The sequence below is a fragment of the Oncorhynchus gorbuscha genome, linkage group LG17 (assembly GCF_021184085.1).
Source record: "Oncorhynchus gorbuscha isolate QuinsamMale2020 ecotype Even-year linkage group LG17, OgorEven_v1.0, whole genome shotgun sequence".
Lineage (NCBI taxonomy): Eukaryota > Metazoa > Chordata > Actinopteri > Salmoniformes > Salmonidae > Oncorhynchus > Oncorhynchus gorbuscha.
In genome coordinates, this window is record NC_060189.1 from 6493463 (window position 1) to 6519503 (window position 26041).

Here is a 26041-nt window from a genome sequence, read left to right on the forward strand (position 1 = left end):
AATGTTGGCAATATGTGTGGATTTTGTCAATACACATCTGTTTATACCTTTCCAGAACCCCAACACCAGCAGTCCAGCTATGCCAAATGTCCTTGATGCCATTGGAGATGTCAAACTCAACAACTTCATGAATGCACAGCTGAACAACGCCAGTTTCGTTGACAAGTTGTTCCAGAAGATGCTCCGTCCATTCTTGTCATCTCCATCTAGGAATTTCCTCTCCTGTCTCAGCTCAAAGAACTTCAGTTGTCAGACCTACCAAATTGTGTATGTAAAGCCATGATACCCAATGCCATCGTCAATACAACTGGTGATATGCCTACAATTGAATAAGAAGTCGAGATAACATAGGTAACATGGGCTCTGTTCTCTTTCAGCATTGAGGCTCTAAGCAACCAATCAGCCTCCATGGACAGAGAGCAACAACGAGTGATCTTCACTCATTACATCTATCCATTCCTTTCAAGAAATGACTCATCAGGTAATAAATGGTTCTGGAAAGCACAAAAACATACACACTTCTCTGGGCCAATCCATTGAAGTCATCTGCTTAGGGAACTTAAAGTCCATTTGTTTAACTCTGCTTTTGTTTCAGATCCCGGCTGTGTCTCAAACACCAGTGGAAGCATGGACTGGCTCCAGAGGAACTTTGGCATCTTTTCTGTTTTTGCAGAACTGCAGGAGTTACAAGTCCTTAATCCCCACTTCTCCAGCGTAAGTTTCCTAGGTGTTTGTCTGGATGGTTATCCCCTCAATAACATTACCGTGCCACTCACTGACATGTGCCACCTTTCTTTTTACTTTTTCTATTTGTAGAAGGAATCACTGTCGCTGCTTACCCCAACCCAAGTGGCACAATTGACATTGACCTCCGGGGCATTGAATGACACAGATGACATTAAACTTGTGTTTACGCGGCTGGAGGAAGGAGACGCTTTCAAAAATGTTGACGAGTTTCTGACGCAACTGACCGCAAAGGAAGAGGTAATGCACTTTTGAGATAAACAAACTGCATGATTTCATCTTGACAAATAGCAATCCCCATGTCTTCCTGTGTCTCCCTTTGTGGATAGTGAAGGACAACAAATGAGCAACGAGCAACCTATCAATCTTCTACTTTCATTTATTACCGGCAAAGCTAGATGGAATGCCGTGATGAGTTGTGCAGTGTTGAGGAACTCTGGTCATGTGTTTCAACAGATTCCTGACATCCATCCAGCCGTGAGAGATGTGATGATGAATCAGACGTTCAACATCATCAGCCTTCAATTCCCAGAGTTCGAAACGCTGGACTGGATTGCATGGTTCGAAGTAAAGCTGATTCCCATCCTCCCCAGTTTTAATGAAGTCATGCTCACCATTGCTACCTCAAACGTCAACTGCACCAACTACCAAGTCATGTGAGTAGGGGCCAAGTTCCTGCTAAAATTAGCCATGGATTCGATGACTAAAATCTATTGCAAATGTGGGGTGGAAGCATCATGAGTGTATCTTTTCCCATTTACAGTGTAAATGGAATGGACAGAGCTTTCCCTGAAATGACTCAGGATAGAAGAGAAGGAATCGCAAGAGTCCTGCTGAAATACCTGAGGAAATCTGTGCACCTAACCAATCGACCAGGTATGGCTCACCAAGCAGGTTGTTGTGCTCATTGGCTTTCTGTTTGATTCTTCATCGCCTATGCTGGATGAAGCGTGCTTTGTTTGAAAGGAGTGAACAGTTGGCATGCTGCTTCCTTGTCTATTGAATATAACATCAATGTACTCCACTTTTCAATAACCAAAACGGCCATACATGTCTTTTAGCTTGCAGGCAGGACATCCACGATGACAATGACTGGCTTGCAATCAACCTGGGGTCATACTCCGAGTACACAACCTATTCGGATCTCAAAGACTTCAACATCTCAGGGGTAAAACAATTGTTTGCCAGTGTTCTTTGCATGGCCAGAATGTACTAGTTTGACACTGCTCATGTGTGGAATTATGGCTATTTAGAGGGCTAATGCATTGTATTCTGTTGTCTTCTTCTCCCCAGGTGGCAGTTCTAGACTCCCTCTCACCAAACCAGAAAGCTGAATTGATACTGGACCCAAGCACTGGCGCTCTGGAGAATGAGACTCTTGTGAAGAACGTTTTCATCAGCTTGCTGGAATCTCCAAGGGAAGAGCAGCTCAATGAGTTCTTTGTGACTTTTGTTGAAGTCACCAAGCAGGTCAGTACATCACTCTCTGGCTGGAATGGACTTTGTACAGTGAGACCTGGCTCTCGACAAAGTCATCTGACAAAACAATCAGGATGAATGGATGTCCTCCTAAACCATGAACCATTTATTTTCCAGGAAAACATCACTATCATCACAAACACAGCCGTAAGAGACACAATGCTAGACCTGACCTTGATGGCTCTTGCTCCCAAATTCGACGTTTTTGAGCCAAAAGACTTCCAGCTGTGGTTCCAAGTCAATCTGGTTGTTCTGCTGGCCAGCTTCCATCCTGGCAGATTGCTTGATATCCCGCTAAACATCACCTGTGAATCCTACAATGCCATGTAAGAGACTACTTCACCCCAAACAAACATACAAGGGACTGCCTCGTAAAGTACAGATTGACAAAAGACTGCACTAATGTCTCTTTCCTTTTTCTCTCAGATTTACGGGTCTCGACCAAAGTTTGGAATCTCTTCCGCCTCACCTCTCACAGGGTGTAAAGTCAAGCTTGGATGCACTGATGAAGACATTCCAACGTATGTGATAAACTGCTATTTTTCAACAACAGACACTGTATCATCTGAGCCCAGCATTTATAGAACATTTTAAAAATCTCCAAAAAGGCATTCTCTTATTTTGCTAACTCATATGCTCCCAAATCTTCCCGTTGATTGACTGACCTTATTTAAATTATCCCCCTCAAAGGTTGCTCAAGGCCTCCAGCTTTAATTGTGGTAAGTACTCTCTGAGTGGGATCTTATTTCAAATAGACCTTTTGTTTACGATATGGGAAAGGTCATGCATCTGGTATCTGCATTGTGGCATTGTTCAGAAAGCCAAAGCATCTCTTTTGTTTTCTCATTTAATTTCACACTGGTAACAATATTATTTGCCCCCATATAGTGCAAAGAAACATTGGTCAATGGTAAGTTGATGCCAGCTGTGCAATTGACATTTTCTTGAATCAGATTGGCAATTTATGATTTGTGTCTGAAGAACTATTGTTTTTATGTTCTCTTTTGCAGAGAAACAACTTTGTGCTGGATTTAACAGGTGGGTTCAGTGCTGTCTTGCACAGTGCAGGTTGTAAGACATTGAGACACACAGGGTACCATTTGTAAACTAATAATGTATTTTTCATTACCGTTTCCTACAGCACACAACTGAAGCAACAAATGTCGATTGGGAATCTCAATGAATCCCTTTGCAATTTCAACATCTCTGAATATGCCTGTTCCTCAGTAAGCTTTTTCAATTCACCACTAAATGTTGTCAGTAGCAACAGATACATTTCTCTCGTCCTCATCTTCTTTATTGATGTTACTCATGTTGATGTCACAGTTGTCTAATTTGGTTCACGTCCCTGCATTCTTTTTTTTTAAGACAACCCTTCTGTCAGCGGACAACTTGGTGACGATCCTGAAATGCCAATTGTCCAGCAAAAAGACTTACTCAACAGAAATGTGGAAGCTGTTCTTCCAAAACAATGCTGCTATTCTGGACCAGGCTCTTCTGGATTACTCCAGCATGGTATGTTGAATCCCAGAATTACAACAAAATGTTGGCAATATGTGTGGATTTTGTCAATACACATCTGTTTATACCTTTCCAGAACCCCAACACCAGCAGTCCAGCTATGCCAAATGTCCTTGATGCCATTGGAGATGTCAAACTCAACAACTTCATGAATGCACAGCTGAACAACGCCAGTTTCGTTGACAAGTTGTTCCAGAAGATGCTCCGTCCATTCTTGTCATCTCCATCTAGGAATTTCCTCTCCTGTCTCAGCTCAAAGAACTTCAGTTGTCAGACCTACCAAATTGTGTATGTAAAGCCATGATACCCAATGCCATCGTCAATACAACTGGTGATATGCCTACAATTGAATAAGAAGTCGAGATAACATAGGTAACATGGGCTCTGTTCTCTTTCAGCATTGAGGCTCTAAGCAACCAATCAGCCTCCATGGACAGAGAGCAACAACGAGTGATCTTCACTCATTACATCTATCCATTCCTTTCAAGAAATGACTCATCAGGTAATAAATGGTTCTGGAAAGCACAAAAACATACACACTTCTCTGGGCCAATCCATTGAAGTCATCTGCTTAGGGAACTTAAAGTCCATTTGTTTAACTCTGCTTTTGTTTCAGATCCCGGCTGTGTCTCAAACACCAGTGGAAGCATGGACTGGCTCCAGAGGAACTTTGGCATCTTTTCTGTTTTTGCAGAACTGCAGGAGTTACAAGTCCTTAATCCCCACTTCTCCAGCGTAAGTTTCCTAGGTGTTTGTCTGGATGGTTATCCCCTCAATAACATTACCGTGCCACTCACTGACATGTGCCACCTTTCTTTTTTCTTTTTCTATTTGTAGAAGGAATCACTGTCGCTGCTTACCCCAACCCAAGTGGCACAATTGACATTGACCTCTGGGGCATTGAATGACACAGATGACATTAAACTTGTGTTTACGCGGCTGGAGGAAGGAGACGCTTTCAAAAATGTTGACGAGTTTCTGACGCAACTGACCGCAAAGGAAGAGGTAATGCACTTTTGAGATAAACAAACTGCATGATTTCATCTTGACAAATAGCAATCCCCATGTCTTCCTGTGTCTCCCTTTGTGGATAGTGAAGGACAACAAATGAGCAACGAGCAACCTATCAATCTTCTACTTTCATTTATTACCGGCAAAGCTAGATGGAATGCCGTGATGAGTTGTGCAGTGTTGAGGAACTCTGGTCATGTGTTTCAACAGATTCCTGACATCCATCCAGCCGTGAGAGATGTGATGATGAATCAGACGTTCAACATCATCAGCCTTCAATTCCCAGAGTTCGAAACGCTGGACTGGATTGCATGGTTCGAAGTAAAGCTGATTCCCATCCTCCCCAGTTTTAATGAAGTCATGCTCACCATTGCTACCTCAAACGTCAACTGCACCAACTACCAAGTCATGTGAGTAGGGGCCAACTTCCTGCTAAAATTAGCCATGGATTCGATGACTAAAATCTATTGCAAATGTGGGGTGGAAGCGTCATGAGTGTATCTTTTCCCATTTACAGTGTAAATGGAATGGACAGAGCTTTCCCTGAAATGACTCAGGATAGAAGAGAAGGAATCGCAAGAGTCCTGCTGAAATACCTGAGGAAATCTGTGCACCTAATCAATGGACCAGGTATGGCTCACCAAGCAGGTTGTTGTGCTCATTGGCTTTCTGTTTGATTCTTCATCGCCTATGCTGGATGAAGCGTGCTTTGTTTGAAAGGAGTGAACAGTTGGCATGCTGCTTCCTTGTCTATTGAATATAACATCAATGTACTCCACTTTTCAATAACCAAAACGGCCATACATGTCTTTTAGTTTGCAGGCAGGACATCCACGATGACAATGACTGGCTTGCAATCAACCTGGGGTCATACTCCGAGTACACAACCTATTCGGATCTCAAAGACTTCAACATCTCAGGGGTAAAACAATTGTTTGCCAGTGTTCTTTGCATGGCCAGAATGTACTAGTTTGACACTGCTCATGTGTGGAATTATGGCTATTTAGAGGGCTAATGCATTGTATTCTGTTGTCTTCTTCTCCCCAGGTGGCAGTTCTAGACTCCCTCTCACCAAACCAGAAAGCTGAATTGATACTGGACCCAAGCACTGGCGCTCTGGAGAATGAGACTCTTGTGAAGAACGTTTTCATCAGCTTGCTGGAATCTCCAAGGAAGAGCAGCTCAATGAGTTCTTTGTGACTTTTGTTGAAGTCACCAAGCAGGTCAGTACATCACTCTCTGGCTGGAATGGACTTTGTACAGTGAGACCTGGCTCTCGACAAAGTCATCTGACAAAACAATCAGGATGAATGGATGTCCTCCTAAACCATGAACCATTTATTTTCCAGGAAAACATCACTATCATCACAAACACAGCCGTAAGAGACACAATGCTAGACCTGACCTTGATGGCTCTTGCTCCCAAATTCGACGTTTTTGAGCCAAAAGACTTCCAGCTGTGGTTCCAAGTCAATCTGGTTGTTCTGCTGGCCAGCTTCCATCCTGGCAGATTGGTTGATATCCCGCTAAACATCACCTGTGAATCCTACAATGCCATGTAAGAGACTACTTCACCCCAAACAAACATACAAGGGACTGCCTCGTAAAGTACAGATTGACAAAAGACTGCACTAATGTCTCTTTCCTTTTTCTCTCAGATTTACGGGTCTCGACCAAAGTTTGGAATCTCTTCCGCCTCACCTCTCACAGGGTGTAAAGTCAAGCTTGGATGCACTGATGAAGACATTCCAACGTATGTGATAAACTGCTATTTTTCAACAACAGACACTGTATCATCTGAGCCCAGCATTTATAGAACATTTTAAAAATCTCCAAAAAGGCATTCTTTCTTATTTTGCTAACTCATATGCTCCCAAATCTTCCCGTTGATTGACTGACCTTATTTAAATTATCCCCCTCAAAGGTTGCTCAAGGCCTCCAGCTTTAATTGTGGTAAGTACTCTCTGAGTGGGATCTTATTTCAAATAGACCTTTTGTTTACGATATGGGAAAGGTCATGCATCTGGTATCTGCATTGTGGCATTGTTCAGAAAGCCAAAGCATCTCTTTTGTTTTCTCATTTAATTTCACACTGGTAACAATATTATTTGCCCCCATATAGTGCAAAGAAACATTGGTCAATGGTAAGTTGATGCCAGCTGTGCAATTGACATTTTCTTGAATCAGATTGGCAATTTATGATTTGTGTCTGAAGAACTATTGTTTTTATGTTCTCTTTTGCAGAGAAACAACTTTGTGCTGGATTTAACAGGTGGGTTCAGTGCTGTCTTGCACAGTGCAGGTTGTAAGACATTGAGACACACAGGGTATCATTTGTAAACTAATAATGTATTTTTCATTACCGTTTCCTACAGCACACAACTGAAGCAACAAATGTCGATTGGGAATCTCAATGAATCCCTTTGCAATTTCAACATCTCTGAATATGCCTGTTCCTCAGTAAGCTTTTTCAATTCACCACTAAATGTTGTCAGTAGCAACAGATACATTTCTCTCGTCCTCATCTTCTTTATTGATGTTACTCATGTTGATGTCACAGTTGTCTAATTTGGTTCACGTCCCTGCATTCTTTTTTTAAGACAACCCTTCTGTCAGCGGACAACTTGGTGACGATCCTGAATTGCCAATTGTCCAGCAAAAAGACTTACTCAACAGAAATGTGGAAGCTGTTCTTCCAAAACAATGCTGCTATTCTGGACCAGGCTCTTCTGGATTACTCCAGCATGGTATGTTGAATCCCAGAATTACAACAAAATGTTGGCAATATGTGTGGATTTTGTCAATACACATCTGTTTATACCTTTCCAGAACCCCAACACCAGCAGTCCAGCTATGCCAAATGTCCTTGATGCCATTGGAGATGTCAAACTCAACAACTTCATGAATGCACAGCTGAACAACGCCAGTTTCGTTGACAAGTTGTTCCAGAAGATGCTCCGTCCATTCTTGGCATCTCCATCTAGGAATTTCCTCTCCTGTCTCAGCTCAAAGAACTTCAGTTGTCTGACCTATCAAATTGTGTATGTAAAGCCATGATACCCAATGCCATCGTCAATACAACTGGTGATATGCCTACAATTGAATAAGAAGTCGAGATAACATAGGTAACATGGGCTCTGTTCTCTTTCAGCATTGAGGCTCTAAGCAACCAATCAGCCTCCATGGACAGAGAGCAACAACGAGTGATCTTCACTCATTACATCTATCCATTCCTTTCAAGAAATGACTCATCAGGTAATAAATGGTTCTGGAAAGCACAAAAACATACACACTTCTCTGGGCCAATCCATTGAAGTCATCTGCTTAGGGGAACTTAAAGTCCATTTGTTTAACTCTGCTTTTGTTTCAGATCCCGGCTGTGTCTCAAACACCAGTGGAAGCATGGACTGGCTCCAGAGGAACTTTGGCATCTTTTCTGTTTTTGCAGAACTGCAGGAGTTACAAGTCCTTAATCCCCACTTCTCCAGCGTAAGTTTCCTAGGTGTTTGTCTGGATGGTTATCCCCTCAATAACATTACCGTGCCACTCACTGACATGTGCCACCTTTCTTTTTACTTTTTCTATTTGTAGAAGGAATCACTGTCGCTGCTTACCCCAACCCAAGTGGCACAATTGACATTGACCTCCGGGGCATTGAATGACACAGATGACATTAAACTTGTGTTTACGCGGCTGGAGGAAGGAGACGCTTTCAAAAATGTTGACGAGTTTCTGACGCAACTGACCGCAAAGGAAGAGGTAATGCACTTTTGAGATAAACAAACTGCATGATTTCATCTTGACAAATAGCAATCCCCATGTCTTCCTGTGTCTCCCTTTGTGGATAGTGAAGGACAACAAATGAGCAACGAGCAACCTATCAATCTTCTACTTTCATTTATTACCGGCAAAGCTAGATGGAATGCCGTGATGAGTTGTGCAGTGTTGAGGAACTCTGGTCATGTGTTTCAACAGATTCCTGACATCCATCCAGCCGTGAGAGATGTGATGATGAATCAGACGTTCAACATCATCAGCCTTCAATTCCCAGAGTTCGAAACGCTGGACTGGATTGCATGGTTCGAAGTAAAGCTGATTCCCATCCTCCCCAGTTTTAATGAAGTCATGCTCACCATTGCTACCTCAAACGTCAACTGCACCAACTACCAAGTCATGTGAGTAGGGGCCAACTTCCTGCTAAAATTAGCCATGGATTCGATGACTAAAATCTATTGCAAATGTGGGGTGGAAGCGTCATGAGTGTATCTTTTCCCATTTACAGTGTAAATGGAATGGACAGAGCTTTCCCTGAAATGACTCAGGATAGAAGAGAAGGAATCGCAAGAGTCCTGCTGAAATACCTGAGGAAATCTGTGCACCTAATCAATGGACCAGGTATGGCTCACCAAGCAGGTTGTTGTGCTCATTGGCTTTCTGTTTGATTCTTCATCGCCTATGCTGGATGAAGCGTGCTTTGTTTGAAAGGAGTGAACAGTTGGCATGCTGCTTCCTTGTCTATTGAATATAACATCAATGTACTCCACTTTTCAATAACCAAAACGGCCATACATGTCTTTTAGCTTGCAGGCAGGACATCCACGATGACAATGACTGGCTTGCAATCAACCTGGGGTCATACTCCGAGTACACAACCTATTCGGATCTCAAAGACTTCAACATCTCAGGGGTAAAACAATTGTTTGCCAGTGTTCTTTGCATGGCCAGAATGTACTAGTTTGACACTGCTCATGTGTGGAATTATGGCTATTTAGAGGGCTAATGCATTGTATTCTGTTGTCTTCTTCTCCCCAGGTGGCAGTTCTAGACTCCCTCTCACCAAACCAGAAAGCTGAATTGATACTGGACCCAAGCACTGGCGCTCTGGAGAATGAGACTCTTGTGAAGAACGTTTTCATCAGCTTGCTGGAATCTCCAAGGGAAGAGCAGCTCAATGAGTTCTTTGTGACTTTTGTTGAAGTCACCAAGCAGGTCAGTACATCACTCTCTGGCTGGAATGGACTTTGTACAGTGAGACCTGGCTCTCGACAAAGTCATCTGACAAAACAATCAGGATGAATGGATGTCCTCCTAAACCATGAACCATTTATTTTCCAGGAAAACATCACTATCATCACAAACACAGCCGTAAGAGACACAATGCTAGACCTGACCTTGATGGCTCTTGCTCCCAAATTCGACGTTTTTGAGCCAAAAGACTTCCAGCTGTGGTTCCAAGTCAATCTGGTTGTTCTGCTGGCCAGCTTCCATCCTGGCAGATTGGTTGATATCCCGCTAAACATCACCTGTGAATCCTACAATGCCATGTAAGAGACTACTTCACCCCAAACAAACATACAAGGGACTGCCTCGTAAAGTACAGATTGACAAAAGACTGCACTAATGTCTCTTTCCTTTTTCTCTCAGATTTACGGGTCTCGACCAAAGTTTGGAATCTCTTCCGCCTCACCTCTCACAGGGTGTAAAGTCAAGCTTGGATGCACTGATGAAGACATTCCAACGTATGTGATAAACTGCTATTTTTCAACAACAGACACTGTATCATCTGAGCCCAGCATTTATAGAACATTTAAAAAATCTCCAAAAAGGCATTCTTTCTTATTTTGCTAACTCATATGCTCCCAAATCTTCCCGTTGATTGACTGACCTTATTTAAATTATCCCCCTCAAAGGTTGCTCAAGGCCTCCAGCTTTAATTGTGGTAAGTACTCTCTGAGTGGGATCTTATTTCAAATAGACCTTTTGTTTACGATATGGGAAAGGTCATGCATCTGGTATCTGCATTGTGGCATTGTTCAGAAAGCCAAAGCATCTCTTTTGTTTTCTCATTTAATTTCACACTGGTAACAATATTATTTGCCCCCATATAGTGCAAAGAAACATTGGTCAATGGTAAGTTGATGCCAGCTGTGCAATTGACATTTTCTTGAATCAGATTGGCAATTTATGATTTGTGTCTGAAGAACTATTGTTTTTATGTTCTCTTTTGCAGAGAAACAACTTTGTGCTGGATTTAACAGGTGGGTTCAGTGCTGTCTTGCACAGTGCAGGTTGTAAGACATTGAGACACACAGGGTACCATTTGTAAACTAATAATGTATTTTTCATTACCGTTTCCTACAGCACACAACTGAAGCAACAAATGTCGATTGGGAATCTCAATGAATCCCTTTGCAATTTCAACATCTCTGAATATGCCTGTTCCTCAGTAAGCTTTTTCAATTCACCACTAAATGTTGTCAGTAGCAACAGATACATTTCTCTCGTCCTCATCTTCTTTATTGATGTTACTCATGTTGATGTCACAGTTGTCTAATTTGGTTCACGTCCCTGCATTCTTTTTTTTAAGACAACCCTTCTGTCAGCGGACAACTTGGTGACGATCCTGAAATGCCAATTGTCCAGCAAAAAGACTTACTCAACAGAAATGTGGAAGCTGTTCTTCCAAAACAATGCTGCTATTCTGGACCAGGCTCTTCTGGATTACTCCAGCATGGTATGTTGAATCCCAGAATTACAACAAAATGTTGGCAATATGTGTGGATTTTGTCAATACACATCTGTTTATACCTTTCCAGAACCCCAACACCAGCAGTCCAGCTATGCCAAATGTCCTTGATGCCATTGGAGATGTCAAACTCAACAACTTCATGAATGCACAGCTGAACAACGCCAGTTTCGTTGACAAGTTGTTCCAGAAGATGCTCCGTCCATTCTTGGCATCTCCATCTAGGAATTTCCTCTCCTGTCTCAGCTCAAAGAACTTCAGTTGTCAGACCTACCAAATTGTGTATGTAAAGCCATGATACCCAATGCCATCGTCAATACAACTGGTGATATGCCTACAATTGAATAAGAAGTCGAGATAACATAGGTAACATGGGCTCTGTTCTCTTTCAGCATTGAGGCTCTAAGCAACCAATCAGCCTCCATGGACAGAGAGCAACAACGAGTGATCTTCACTCATTACATCTATCCATTCCTTTCAAGAAATGACTCATCAGGTAATAAATGGTTCTGGAAAGCACAAAAACATACACACTTCTCTGGGCCAATCCATTGAAGTCATCTGCTTAGGGGAACTTAAAGTCCATTTGTTTAACTCTGCTTTTGTTTCAGATCCCGGCTGTGTCTCAAACACCAGTGGAAGCATGGACTGGCTCCAGAGGAACTTTGGCATCTTTTCTGTTTTTGCAGAACTGCAGGAGTTACAAGTCCTTAATCCCCACTTCTCCAGCGTAAGTTTCCTAGGTGTTTGTCTGGATGGTTATCCCCTCAATAACATTACCGTGCCACTCACTGACATGTGCCACCTTTCTTTTTTTTCTATTTGTAGAAGGAATCACTGTCGCTGCTTACCCCAACCCAGGTGGCACAATTGACATTGACCTCTGGGGCATTGAATGACACAGATGACATTAAACTTGTGTTTACGCGGCTGGAGGAAGGAGACGCTTTCAAAAATGTTGACGAGTTTCTGACGCAACTGACCGCAAAGGAAGAGGTAATGCACTTTTGACATAAACAAACTGCATGATTTCATCTTGACAAATAGCAATCCCCATGTCTTCCTGTGTCTCCCTTTGTGGATAGTGAAGGACAACAAATGAGCAACGAGCAACCTATCAATCTTCTACTTTCATTTATTACCGGCAAAGCTAGATGGAATGCCGTGATGAGTTGTGCAGTGTTGAGGAACTCTGGTCATGTGTTTCAACAGATTCCTGACATCCATCCAGCCGTGAGAGATGTGATGATGAATCAGACGTTCAACATCATCAGCCTTCAATTCCCAGAGTTCGAAACGCTGGACTGGATTGCATGGTTCGAAGTAAAGCTGATTCCCATCCTCCCCAGTTTTAATGAAGTCATGCTCACCATTGCTACCTCAAACGTCAACTGCACCAACTACCAAGTCATGTGAGTAGGGGCCAACTTCCTGCTAAAATTAGCCATGGATTCGATGACTAAAATCTATTGCAAATGTGGGGTGGAAGCGTCATGAGTGTATCTTTTCCCATTTACAGTGTAAATGGAATGGACAGAGCTTTCCCTGAAATGACTCAGGATAGAAGAGAAGGAATCGCAAGAGTCCTGCTGAAATACCTGAGGAAATCTGTGCACCTAATCAATGGACCAGGTATGGCTCACCAAGCAGGTTGTTGTGCTCATTGGCTTTCTGTTTGATTCTTCATCGCCTATGCTGGATGAAGCGTGCTTTGTTTGAAAGGAGTGAACAGTTGGCATGCTGCTTCCTTGTCTATTGAATATAACATCAATGTACTCCACTTTTCAATAACCAAAACGGCCATACATGTCTTTTAGCTTGCAGGCAGGACATCCACGATGACAATGACTGGCTTGCAATCAACCTGGGGTCATACTCCGAGTACACAACCTATTCGGATCTCAAAGACTTCAACATCTCAGGGGTAAAACAATTGTTTGCCAGTGTTCTTTGCATGGCCAGAATGTACTAGTTTGACACTGCTCATGTGTGGAATTATGGCTATTTAGAGGGCTAATGCATTGTATTCTGTTGTCTTCTTCTCCCCAGGTGGCAGTTCTAGACTCCCTCTCACCAAACCAGAAAGCTGAATTGATACTGGACCCAAGCACTGGCGCTCTGGAGAATGAGACTCTTGTGAAGAACGTTTTCATCAGCTTGCTGGAATCTCCAAGGGAAGAGCAGCTCAATGAGTTCTTTGTGACTTTTGTTGAAGTCACCAAGCAGGTCAGTACATCACTCTCTGGCTGGAATGGACTTTGTACAGTGAGACCTGGCTCTCGACAAAGTCATCTGACAAAACAATCAGGATGAATGGATGTCCTCCTAAACCATGAACCATTTATTTTCCAGGAAAACATCACTATCATCACAAACACAGCCGTAAGAGACACAATGCTAGACCTGACCTTGATGGCTCTTGCTCCCAAATTCGACGTTTTTGAGCCAAAAGACTTCCAGCTGTGGTTCCAAGTCAATCTGGTTGTTCTGCTGGCCAGCTTCCATCCTGGCAGATTGGTTGATATCCCGCTAAACATCACCTGTGAATCCTACAATGCCATGTAAGAGACTACTTCACCCCAAACAAACATACAAGGGACTGCCTCGTAAAGTACAGATTGACAAAAGACTGCACTAATGTCTCTTTCCTTTTTCTCTCAGATTTACGGGTCTCGACCAAAGTTTGGAATCTCTTCCGCCTCACCTCTCACAGGGTGTAAAGTCAAGCTTGGATGCACTGATGAAGACATTCCAACGTATGTGATAAACTGCTATTTTTCAACAACAGACACTGTATCATCTGAGCCCAGCATTTATAGAACATTTTAAAAATCTCCAAAAGGCATTCTTTTATTTTGCTAACTCATATGCTCCCAAATCTTCCCGTTGATTGACTGACCTTATTTAAATTATCCCCCTCAAAGGTTGCTCAAGACCTCCAGCTTTAATTGTGGTAAGTACTCTCTGAGTGGGATCTTATTTCAAATAGACCTTTTGTTTACGATATGGGAAAGGTCATGCATCTGGTATCTGCATTGTGGCATTGTTCAGAAAGCCAAAGCATCTCTTTTGTTTTCTCATTTAATTTCACACTGGTAACAATATTATTTGCCCCCATATAGTGCAAAGAAACATTGGTCAATGGTAAGTTGATGCCAGCTGTGCAATTGACATTTTCTTGAATCAGATTGGCAATTTATGATTTGTGTCTGAAGAACTATTGTTTTTATGTTCTCTTTTGCAGAGAAACAACTTTGTGCTGGATTTAACAGGTGGGTTCAGTGCTGTCTTGCACAGTGCAGGTTGTAAGACATTGAGACACACAGGGTATCATTTGTAAACTAATAATGTATTTTTCATTACCGTTTCCTACAGCACACAACTGAAGCAACAAATGTCGATTGGGAATCTCAATGAATCCCTTTGCAATTTCAACATCTCTGAATATGCCTGTTCCTCAGTAAGCTTTTTCAATTCACCACTAAATGTTGTCAGTAGCAACAGATACATTTCTCTCGTCCTCATCTTCTTTATTGATGTTACTCATGTTGATGTCACAGTTGTCTAATTTGGTTCACGTCCCTGCATTCTTTTTTTTAAGACAACCCTTCTGTCAGCGAACAACTTGGTGACGATCCTGAAATGCCAATTGTCCAGCAAAAAGACTTACTCAGCAGAAATGTGGAAGCTGTTCTTCCAAAACAATGCTGCTATTCTGGACCAGGCTCTTCTGGATTACTCCAGCATGGTATGTTGAATCCCAGAATTACAACAAAATGTTGGCAATATGTGTGGATTTTGTCAATACACATCTGTTTATACCTTTCCAGAACCCCAACACCAGCAGTCCAGCTATGCCAAATGTCCTTGATGCCATTGGAGATGTCAAACTCAACAACTTCATGAATGCACAGCTGAACAACGCCAGTTTCGTTGACAAGTTGTTCCAGAAGATGCTCCGTCCATTCTTGTCATCTCCATCTAGGAATTTCCTCTCCTGTCTCAGCTCAAAGAACTTCAGTTGTCTGACCTACCAAATTGTGTATGTAAAGCCATGATACCCAATGCCATCGTCAATACAACTGGTGATATGCCTACAATTGAATAAGAAGTCGAGATAACATAGGTAACATGGGCTCTGTTCTCTTTCAGCATTGAGGCTCTAAGCAACCAATCAGCCTCCATGGACAGAGAGCAACAACGAGTGATCTTCACTCATTACATCTATCCATTCCTTTCAAGAAATGACTCATCAGGTAATAAATGGTTCTGGAAAGCACAAAAACATACACACTTCTCTGGGCCAATCCATTGAAGTCATCTGCTTAGGGGAACTTAAAGTCCATTTGTTTAACTCTGCTTTTGTTTCAGATCCCGGCTGTGTCTCAAACACCAGTGGAAGCATGGACTGGCTCCAGAGGAACTTTGGCATCTTTTCTGTTTTTGCAGAACTGCAGGAGTTACAAGTCCTTAATCCCCACTTCTCCAGCGTAAGTTTCCTAGGTGTTTGTCTGGATGGTTATCCCCTCAATAACATTACCGTGCCACTCACTGACATGTGCCACCTTTCTTTTTACTTTTTCTATTTGTAGAAGGAATCACTGTCGCTGCTTACCCCAACCCAAGTGGCACAATTGACATTGACCTCCGGGGCATTGAATGACACAGATGACATTAAACTTGTGTTTACGCGGCTGGAGGAAGGAGACGCTTTCAAAAATGTTGACGAGTTTCTGACGCAACTGACCGCAAAGGAAGAGGTAATGCACTTTTGAGATAAACAAACTGCATGATTTCATCTTGACAAATAGCAATCCCCATGTCTTCCTGTGTCTCCCTTTGTGGATAGTGAAGGACAACAAATGAGCAACGAGCAACCTATCAATCTTCTACTTTCATTTATTACCGGCAAAGCTAGATGGAATGCCGTGATGAGTTGTGCAGTGTTGAGGAACTCTGGTCATGTGTTTCAACAGATTCCTGACATCCATCCAGCCGTGAGAGATGTGATGATGAATCAGACGTTCAAAATCATCAGCCTTCAATTCCCAGAGTTCGAAACGCTGGACTGGATTGCATGGTTCGAAGTAAAGCTGATTCCCATCCTCCCCAGTTTTAATGAAGTCATGCTCACCATTGCCACCTCAAACATCAACTGCACCAACTACCAAGTCATGTGAGTAGGGGCCAACTTCCTGCTAAAATTAGCCATGGATTCGATGACTAAAATCTATTGCAAATGTGGGGTGGAAGCGTCATGAGTGTATCTTTTCCCATTTACAGTGTAAATGGAATGGACAGAGCTTTCCCTGAAATGACTCAGGATAGAAGAGAAGGAATCGCAAGAGTCCTGCTGAAATACCTGAGGAAATCTGTGCACCTAATCAATGGACCAGGTATGGCTCACCAAGCAGGTTGTTGTGCTCATTGGCTTTCTGTTTGATTCTTCATCGCCTATGCTGGATGAAGCGTGCTTTGTTTGAAAGGAGTGAACAGTTGGCATGCTGCTTCCTTGTCTATTGAATATAACATCAATGTACTCCACTTTTCAATAACCAAAACGGCCATACATGTCTTTTAGTTTGCAGGCAGGACATCCACGATGACAATGACTGGCTTGCAATCAACCTGGGGTCATACTCCGAGTACACAACCTATTCGGATCTCAAAGACTTCAACATCTCAGGGGTAAAACAATTGTTTGCCAGTGTTCTTTGCATGGCCAGAATGTACTAGTTTGACACTGCTCATGTGTGGAATTATGGCTATTTAGAGGGCTAATGCATTGTATTCTGTTGTCTTCTTCTCCCCAGGTGGCAGTTCTGGACTCCCTCTCACCAAACCAGAAAGCTGAATTGATACTGGACCCAAGCACTGGCGCTCTGGAGAATGAGACTCTTGTGAAGAACGTTTTCATCAGCTTGCTGGAATCTCCAAGGGAAGAGCAGCTCAATGAGTTCTTTGTGACTTTTGTTGAAGTCACCAAGCAGGTCAGTACATCACTCTCTGGCTGGAATGGACTTTGTACAGTGAGACCTGGCTCTCGACAAAGTCATCTGACAAAACAATCAGGATGAATGGATGTCCTCCTAAACCATGAACCATTTATTTTCCAGGAAAACATCACTATCATCACAAACACAGCCGTAAGAGACACAATGCTAGACCTGACCTTGATGGCTCTTGCTCCCAAATTCGACGTTTTTGAGCCAAAAGACTTCCAGCTGTGGTTCCAAGTCAATCTGGTTGTTCTGCTGGCCAGCTTCCATCCTGGCAGATTGGTTGATATCCCGCTAAACATCACCTGTGAATCCTACAATGCCATGTAAGAGACTACTTCACCCCAAACAAACGTACAAGGGACTGCCTCGTAAAATACAGATTGACAAAAGACTGCACTAATGTCTCTTTCCTTTTTCTCTCAGATTTACGGGTCTCGACCAAAGTTTGGAATCTCTTCCGCCTCACCTCTCACAGGGTGTAAAGTCAAGCTTGGATGCACTGATGAAGACATTCCAACGTATGTGATAAACTGCTATTTTTCAACAACAGACACTGTATCATCTGAGCCCAGCATTTATAGAACATTTTAAAAATCTCCAAAAAGGCATTCTTTCTTATTTTGCTAACTCATATGCTCCCAAATCTTCCCGTTGATTGACTGACCTTATTTAAATTATCCCCCTCAAAGGTTGCTCAAGGCCTCCAGCTTTAATTGTGGTAAGTACTCTCTGAGTGGGATCTTATTTCAAATAGACCTTTTGTTTACGATATGGGAAAGGTCATGCATCTGGTATCTGCATTGTGGCATTGTTCAGAAAGCCAAAGCATCTCTTTTGTTTTCTCATTTAATTTCACACTGGTAACAATATTATTTGCCCCCATATAGTGCAAAGAAACATTGGTCAATGGTAAGTTGATGCTAGCTGTGCAATTGACATTTTCTTGAATCAGATTGGCAATTTATGATTTGTGTCTGAAGAACTATTGTTTTTATGTTTTCTCTTTTGCAGAGAAACAACTTTGTGCTGGATTTAACAGGTGGGTTCAGTGCTGTCTTGCACAGTGCAGGTTGTAAGACATTGAGACACACAGGGTACCATTTCTAAACTAATAATGTATTTTTCATTACCGTTTCCTACAGCACACAACTGAAGCAACAAATGTCGATTGGGAATCTCAATGAATCCCTTTGCAATTTCAACATCTCTGAATATGCCTGTTCCTCAGTAAGCTTTTTCAATTCACCACTAAATGTTGTCAGTAGCAACAGATACATTTCTCTCGTCCTCATCTTCTTTATTGATGTTACTCATGTTGATGTCACAGTTGTCTAATTTGGTTCCCGTCCCTGCATTCTTTTTTTAAGACAACCCTTCTGTCAGCGGACAACTTGGTGACGATCCTGAAATGCCAATTGTCCAGCAAAAAGACTTACTCAACAGAAATGTGGAAGCTGTTCTTCCAAAACAATGCTGCTATTCTGGACCAGGCTCTTCTGGATTACTCCAGCATGGTATGTTGAATCCCAGAATTACAACAAAATGTTGGCAATATGTGTGGATTTTGTCAATACACATCTGTTTATACCTTTCCAGAACCCCAACACCAGCAGTCCAGCTATGCCAAATGTCCTTGATGCCATTGGAGATGTCAAACTCAACAACTTCATGAATGCACAGCTGAACAACGCCAGTTTCGTTGACAAGTTGTTCCAGAAGATGCTCCGTCCATTCTTGGCATCTCCATCTAGGAATTTCCTCTCCTGTCTCAGCTCAAAGAACTTCAGTTGTCTGACCTATCAAATTGTGTATGTAAAGCCATGATACCCAATGCCATCGTCAATACAACTGGTGATATGCCTACAATTGAATAAGAAGTCGAGATAACATAGGTAACATGGGCTCTGTTCTCTTTCAGCATTGAGGCTCTAAGCAACCAATCAGCCTCCATGGACAGAGAGCAACAACGAGTGATCTTCACTCATTACATCTATCCATTCCTTTCAAGAAATGACTCATCAGGTAATAAATGGTTCTGGAAAGCACAAAAACATACACACTTCTCTGGGCCAATCCATTGAAGTCATCTGCTTAGGGGAACTTAAAGTCCATTTGTTTAACTCTGCTTTTGTTTCAGATCCCGGCTGTGTCTCAAACACCAGTGGAAGCATGGACTGGCTCCAGAGGAACTTTGGCATCTTTTCTGTTTTTGCAGAACTGCAGGAGTTACAAGTCCTTAATCCCCACTTCTCCAGCGTAAGTTTCCTAGGTGTTTGTCTGGATGGTTATCCCCTCAATAACATTACCGTGCCACTCACTGACATGTGCCACCTTTCTTTTTCTTTTTCTATTTGTAGAAGGAATCACTGTCGCTGCTTACCCCAACCCAGGTGGCACAATTGACATTGACCTCTGGGGCATTGAATGACACAGATGACATTAAACTTGTGTTTACGCGGCTGGAGGAAGGAGACGCTTTCAAAAATGTTGACGAGTTTCTGACGCAACTGACCGCAAAGGAAGAGGTAATGCACTTTTGAGATAAACAAACTGCATGATTTCATCTTGACAAATAGCAATCCCCATGTCTTCCTGTGTCTCCCTTTGTGGATAGTGAAGGACAACAAATGAGCAACGAGCAACCTATCAATCTTCTACTTTCATTTATTACCGGCAAAGCTAGATGGAATGCCGTGATGAGTTGTGCAGTGTTGAGGAACTCTGGTCATGTGTTTCAACAGATTCCTGACATCCATCCAGCCGTGAGAGATGTGATGATGAATCAGACGTTCAACATCATCAGCCTTCAATTCCCAGAGTTCGAAACGCTGGACTGGATTGCATGGTTCGAAGTAAAGCTGATTCCCATCCTCCCCAGTTTTAATGAAGTCATGCTCACCATTGCTACCTCAAACGTCAACTGCACCAACTACCAAGTCATGTGAGTAGGGGCCAACTTCCTGCTAAAATTAGCCATGGATTCGATGACTAAAATCTATTGCAAACGTGGGGTGGGTATCTATAGCAAGCGTCATGAGTGTATCCTTTCCCATTTACAGTGTAAATGGAATGGACAGAGCTTTCCCTGAAATGACTCAGGATAGAAGAGAAGGAATCGCAAGAGTCTTGCTGGAATACCTGAGGAGATCTGTTCACCTCATCAATGGACCAGGTAGGGCTCATCAAGCAGGTTGTGATGCTCGTGGTTCTTCTGTTGTATCTGCTGATATGTTGCTTCCATGAAAAAAGATATCCATGAAGGCTTTTCCACATTTTAATAATCAGAATGGCCATGCATTTCTTTTAGCTTGCAGGCAGAAAATCCACAATGATGCTGACTGGCTTGCAACCAACCTGGGGCCATTCTCCGAATACACAACCTATTCTGATCTCAAAGTCTTCAACATATCAGGGGTAAAACAATTGTTTTCTACAAAAACATTTGAGTGCAACATTGGAATCTTGTAATTTGACGCTGCTCATGTGGAGATATGGCTAATGCATTTGTATTCTGTTGTTTTCTTCTCCCAAGGTGGCAGTTCTAGACTCCCTCTCACCAAACCAGAAAGCCGAGCTGATACTGGACCCCACAAACCTGGCAAATGAATCTCTTGTGCAAGAGGTTTTCCTAGGGGTTCTGGGATCTTCAGGTGTAGCGGAGATTGGTCAATTTTTCCAATCATTTGTGGAGGTTGCTTCAAAGGTTTGCATTTTGCTTCTTGGTATTGAGATGATTGGTTTATTTGAACACTTCAAAACAACAGTGTCATCATGGTAAACCAGGAGTGGTCCTAAGCTATTGCCATATATACAATAGATTGTGAACTTCTCAAAATAGCTAAGGCAAGACTCCAGCCACTCGATTTACCTACTGTTGTTGTTTTTCTAGCAATTCATTTTCTTTGATGCTGCTAATCTACCAAGCACCTCCTTACAGAATGTTTTTTTGTATTTATTTTTACAGAGAAACCTGACAGCTATTGAGCCAGGACTGCGAGACACCCTCTTAAACCTGACACTGACGGCACTCGCCCCCAATTTGCAGACACTAGATACTCTGGGATTCAAGCTTTGGTTCCAGGTCTATCTCCCATTATTCCTCCCAAGCATTCATCCTGGGACCTTTTCCGTCATCCCAAGGAATATCAGCTGTGACTCCTATAGTGCAATGTGAGTTTCAGCTCTCGGTGTTTGCAATGATTATTGAGGCTGTGATTTGGCATGTGATTGCCAGATGCTGTGTATTCTAAATATCTATTCTACATACTGCACATTAGTACATTTAATAGGTTGTCTTTTAATAACACATGTTTTTTTATTTACACAGCATCAAGGGCTGTGATCATGTCATCACTAGGTTGTCGCTGATCCAGTCCCAGCAAGTCTTCGCTTTCACCAAGGATTATTTGACAGGCCAATCCATTGAAGGTAACATAATGAGTCCTCCAACTCAAAATATCATGTTACTATGTTGGCTGCACAAAAGTCTATTTGAATCAAACATGGCGGCAGTATCAAGTTTACCTAGCCCCCATTCAAATAGGCCGTAAATGTTAATAAACATTACATCGTCTATTCACAAAGCTGTCTGCCACCTGAGGCGATTTCACCGACACTCCTACGCTGCCACATTTTCCAAATTTACATCGGACAAAAAAAAAAGCTACACAGTATTAAAGCCTAGCTGATTGCTACTGTACACGTGGTGACATTTCATATTATTTTGAAAAGTTGACATACCTGTGTTAGAGTTAACATACCTATATATCGTGTACAATAGATCAGAAAAAATCTGGGTTTATCAGCTAGCTAGCTACACAATTATGGTAGCTACATTCTTGACCTTGGTCAGAACAGAGCTAGAACAATAAAGGCTGATGTCATAGAGCTGATGCCATTAAAAGAGGCCCAACTTCAGTATGGAAAGATTTGTGGAATGGAACAACATCTGGGACCAGATCTAAACAAGCAACTTAGAAAGTTGAGACGTCAACAACCTTCAACAATGTACCTACGGTGCCTTCAGAAAGACTTGATACATATCAAACAAATAGAAGAACATGTTTCAGTTTAATACAATACCCAAGAACATCTAGACAGATTAATAATGGCTGTTGATGCTCGAAAAAGGCTTTTCTATTCAAAACTTTTGGAAGCTTTCAACTTTCCAGCTAAAAGAATAAATAATACTACATTATCTGATGAAATTGCTTTAGGAAAAGAGGCACAAGACAGGGAAGTCCCCTCTCCCCCTCCTGTTTGCATTGGCAATTGAACCGCTTGCAAAAAATAATTACACAGGACCCAAACGTAACATGTATCAGTATTGGTAAACATGAATAGAAACTAAACTTATTACAGATGATCTGCTGATATCCCTGACCAATATTGAAAACTCAATGCCCCCTATGGTAAAAATATTTTCAGAATACAAAAAAATCTCAGGATATAACATTTATGTGAAGAAAAATAACAACTAAATAACGGCAATAGCAAAAATAAAAAGAATAGATTAAATACTTAGGATGCTCTATTCATGGCATTATATCTACAATGTTAAAAAACGTTTGACTACAGAACGTGGTCCAGATTTTGCACGTCTCTATGGGACATGATTTGTTGCTTCACCACATAACAAAGTAACGTCACATCTATTGGATTGAAAGAATAACTAAAGCTATAAATGACGAATAGATCGATTGTCAACAGATTAAAATAATAAAGCTTGGAAACTGAACTAGTGTTCAATTATTTTGGCCCCTCCCCCAAGGATTTTCCTGTGTGAAGACTGTGAGAGATGACAGGGATTGGCTCGGAAGCAACTTTGGACAATTCCGGGTCTATGCTTCCTATGTGGACTTTGTGACCCTGAAGAGTGATTTCAATGGAGTAAGTCACAAGGCATTATGTCAGTGAAACATCTTTTTGTATTGCAGTCTTACAGAGTCTGAAGCTATTTTCCTCGTGCAGTCATTTCTCTGGGGTCAGATCATTTCAATTTAGGAACTGAAATAGGATGTTAAATTCTGCATTAATTGAGCTAAGTACTAGCTGTTCCTTAATTGAAGTGGTAATAACCTAAAAAATTGTCTTTGGAGGTCCTTACGTGCAATGTCAGACACTTGTTTAAATGATTTTTGATCTCCAGGTGAAAGCAGCAGATCTCCTCACTCCCATCCAGCTGGCTCAGCTCGCGACGATTCCCTCCCAACTTGAAGGGCCACAGGGTGTCAACAAGATCATGGCGGCCATCAGTCCGGCTAACTTTGGATTGTTCTTTGACATACTCTCACCTGCCATTCAGGTACGTACAGCATCTGTCTACTAACCTTTCAGGTACGTACAGCATCTGTCTACTAACCTTTCAGGTACGTACAGCATCTGTCTACTAACCTTTCAGGTACGTACAGCATCTGTCTACTAAACTTTCAGGTACGTACAGCATCTGTCTACTAACCTTTCAGGTAACGTACAGCATCTGTCTACTAAACTTTCAGGTAACCTTTCGTACAGCATCTGTCTACTAACCTTTCAGGTACGTACAGCATCTGTCTACTAACCTTTCAGGTACGTACAGCATCTGTCTACTAACCTTTCAGGTACGTACAGCATCTGTCTACTAACCTTTCAGGTACGTACAGCATCTGTCTACTAACCTTTCAGGTACGTACAGCATCTGTCTACTAACCTTTCAGGTACGTACAGCATCTGTCTACTAACCTTTCAGGTACGTACAGCATCTGTCTACTAACCTTTCAGGTAACCTTTCGTACGTACAGCATCTGTCTACTAACCTTTCAGGTACGTACAGCATCTGTCTACTAACCTTTCAGGTACGTACAGCATCTGTCTACTAACCTTTCAGGTAACGTACAGCATCTGTCTACTAACCTTTCAGGTACGTACAGCATCTGTCTACTAACCTTTCAGGTACGTACAGCATCTGTCTACTAACCTTTCAGGTACGTACAGCATCTGTCTACTAACCTTTCAGGTACGTACAGCATCTGTCTACTAACCTTTCAGGTACGTACAGCATCTGTCTACTAACCTTTCAGGTACACAGCATTGATGTTTCTGATTAGAATTGAGGTTGTTCTACAATACTAAAATAGTTTTGAGAGACATTACTAACAAAAGTAATGCCTGTTGTTTATTGAGTTTTAGTTATATGTAATATCCACAATTCAGCATGTTGCTGTCAATTGTACAATGCTATGTTTGAAAACTGTCTAAAGCAAGCCTTTGCCTGGGAAATTGGTGACACTTAGCTCATTATTTTTTTGCATATGTATTTTCAGTTGTGTTATAACATTGAAAATATTGAATATTGAATGGCTTATTGACGTGTTTGAAACTTCTTCCAGAAACACATGAAGAACTACACGGAAGAGGTGAAATCAGCTTTCCTCCAGGTGGTGCTGGACAGCGGGAACCTGTCCTCCACCACCATCAACGACACACAATTCCTCGTTTGGCTCAGGGTTCGGCTGAACCCCCTCTTGTTGAACCTCTCATCCAATCAAGTGACACCACTCTTCCGCATCATGAAGGATAGGGGCTGCAACAGCAGCCAAGAAGCGTAAGGAGAGATAACTAAGTCAAATAGCTGTCTATATGTGTTCTGATGTGCTATAGCTGTCTATATGTTCTGATGTGCTATAGCTGTTTATGTGTGTTCTGATGTGCTATAGCTGTCTATGTGTGTTCTGATGTGCTATAGCTGTCTATGTGTGTTCTGATGTGCTATAGCTGTCTATGTGTGTTCTGATGTGCTATAGCTGTCTATATGTGTTCTGATGTGCTATAGCTGTCTATGTGTGTTCTGATGTGCTATAGCTGTCTATGTGTGTTCTGATGTGCTATAGCTGTCTATGTGTGTTCTGATGTGCTATAGCTGTCTATGTGTGTTCTGATGTGCTATAGCTGTCTATGTGTGTTCTGATGTGCTATAGCTGTCTATGTGTGTTCTGATGTGCTATAGCTGTCTATGTGTGTTCTGATGTGCTATAGCTGTCTATGTGTGTTCTGATGTGCTATAGCTGTCTATGATGTGTTCTGATGTGCTATAGCTGTCTATGTGTGTTCTGATGTGCTATAGCTGTCTATGTGTGTTCTGATGTGCTATAGCTGTCTATATGTGTTCTGATGTGCTATAGCTGTCTATATGTGTTCTGATGTGCTATAGCTGTCTATATGTGTTCTGATGTGCTATAGCTGTCTATGTGTGTTCTGATGTGCTATAGCTGTCTATGTGTGTTCTGATGTGCTATAGCTGTCTATATGTGTTCTGATGTGCTACATCAGTTCAAGATAATCTAAATTAACAAATGTAATAGAACATTTAAAATAGCTTTTTAGTGTGATATTTACACATATCTCTCGTTGTTTTCCTTCTGGAAACTCAGAATCTCATTATTAGACACTCTGCGGTCTACACTGACTAAAGACACACAGAGGGAAATCTACAGCAATACCTTACTACTCCTGAAAGGTACGCATTTGGGTCTAAAACTGTGTTCTTCGATGGGACCTAGAGTACAGTAATTCAGGTGTTTGTTTAAAATGCTATGTTAATGAAATACATTTATCTAACCTGCCGTTTTTCTTGCCTGACAGAGCCAACGCCGCTGCGATGCTATGTAAACGGGAGCTTCTACTGGTTCTTGAGAAGCACGTTCCTTGGCTTTGGATTCCCCGACCTGTCAATGCTTTTCACGCTCATGCCAGACACACGGCAACCTGAGGTAATGGCAGA

At 42.0% G+C, this 26041-nt stretch overlaps 2 protein-coding genes across 2 annotated transcripts in view; both read left to right on the forward strand.

Moving 5' to 3' along the window:
* The first annotated feature begins 279 nt into the window (after positions 1–279).
* LOC124002287 lies at positions 280–19107 on the forward strand. Its single transcript, XM_046309664.1, has 66 exons — positions 280–310; positions 596–714; positions 817–984; positions 1201–1400; positions 1508–1620; positions 1806–1912; positions 2038–2214; positions 2341–2460; positions 2650–2744; positions 3112–3133; positions 3234–3261; positions 3608–3738; positions 3821–4013; positions 4361–4479; positions 4582–4749; positions 4966–5165; positions 5273–5385; positions 5571–5677; positions 5910–5978; positions 6105–6224; positions 6414–6508; positions 6878–6899; positions 7000–7027; positions 7372–7502; positions 7585–7796; positions 7907–8010; positions 8126–8244; positions 8347–8514; positions 8731–8930; positions 9038–9150; positions 9336–9442; positions 9568–9744; positions 9871–10079; positions 10180–10274; positions 10446–10474; positions 10644–10665; positions 10766–10793; positions 10897–10981; positions 11123–11269; positions 11352–11563; positions 11674–11777; positions 11893–12011; positions 12110–12277; positions 12494–12693; positions 12801–12913; positions 13099–13205; positions 13331–13507; positions 13634–13842; positions 13943–14037; positions 14899–15029; positions 15112–15323; positions 15434–15537; positions 15653–15771; positions 15874–16041; positions 16258–16457; positions 16565–16677; positions 16863–16969; positions 17095–17271; positions 17398–17606; positions 17707–17801; positions 17973–18001; positions 18171–18192; positions 18295–18322; positions 18426–18510; positions 18651–18797; positions 18880–19107. The coding sequence occupies exons 1-66, from the start codon at positions 280–282 to the stop codon at positions 19105–19107; spliced, it is 8169 nt and encodes a 2722-aa protein (XP_046165620.1).
* Positions 19108–19207: 100 nt separating this feature from the next.
* Positions 19208–26041, forward strand: part of LOC124001201 — a 26599-nt gene continuing 19765 nt past the window's right edge. Inside the window, exons 1-14 of the mRNA XM_046307820.1 lie at positions 19208–19305; positions 19421–19539; positions 19641–19808; positions 20025–20224; positions 20343–20455; positions 20591–20697; positions 20816–20986; positions 21248–21453; positions 21611–21711; positions 23054–23172; positions 23432–23587; positions 24651–24865; positions 25692–25777; positions 25903–26030. Of these exons, the coding sequence (XP_046163776.1) occupies positions 19233–19305; positions 19421–19539; positions 19641–19808; positions 20025–20224; positions 20343–20455; positions 20591–20697; positions 20816–20986; positions 21248–21453; positions 21611–21711; positions 23054–23172; positions 23432–23587; positions 24651–24865; positions 25692–25777; positions 25903–26030 (1962 nt within the window). The 5' untranslated portion in view covers positions 19208–19232. The remainder of the gene's footprint in view (positions 19306–19420; positions 19540–19640; positions 19809–20024; positions 20225–20342; positions 20456–20590; positions 20698–20815; positions 20987–21247; positions 21454–21610; positions 21712–23053; positions 23173–23431; positions 23588–24650; positions 24866–25691; positions 25778–25902; positions 26031–26041) is intronic.

Coding starts and splice junctions, on each gene's coding strand:
- LOC124002287 (XM_046309664.1), top strand. CDS start 280: ATGATACCCAATGCCATCGTCAATACAACTG. Junction 4,480..4,581: donor TTAATCCCCACTTCTCCAGC/GTAAGTTTCCTA, acceptor TTCTATTTGTAG/AAGGAATCACTGTCGCTGCT. Junction 17,802..17,972: donor ACTGATGAAGACATTCCAAC/GTATGTGATAAA, acceptor TCCCCCTCAAAG/GTTGCTCAAGGCCTCCAGCT.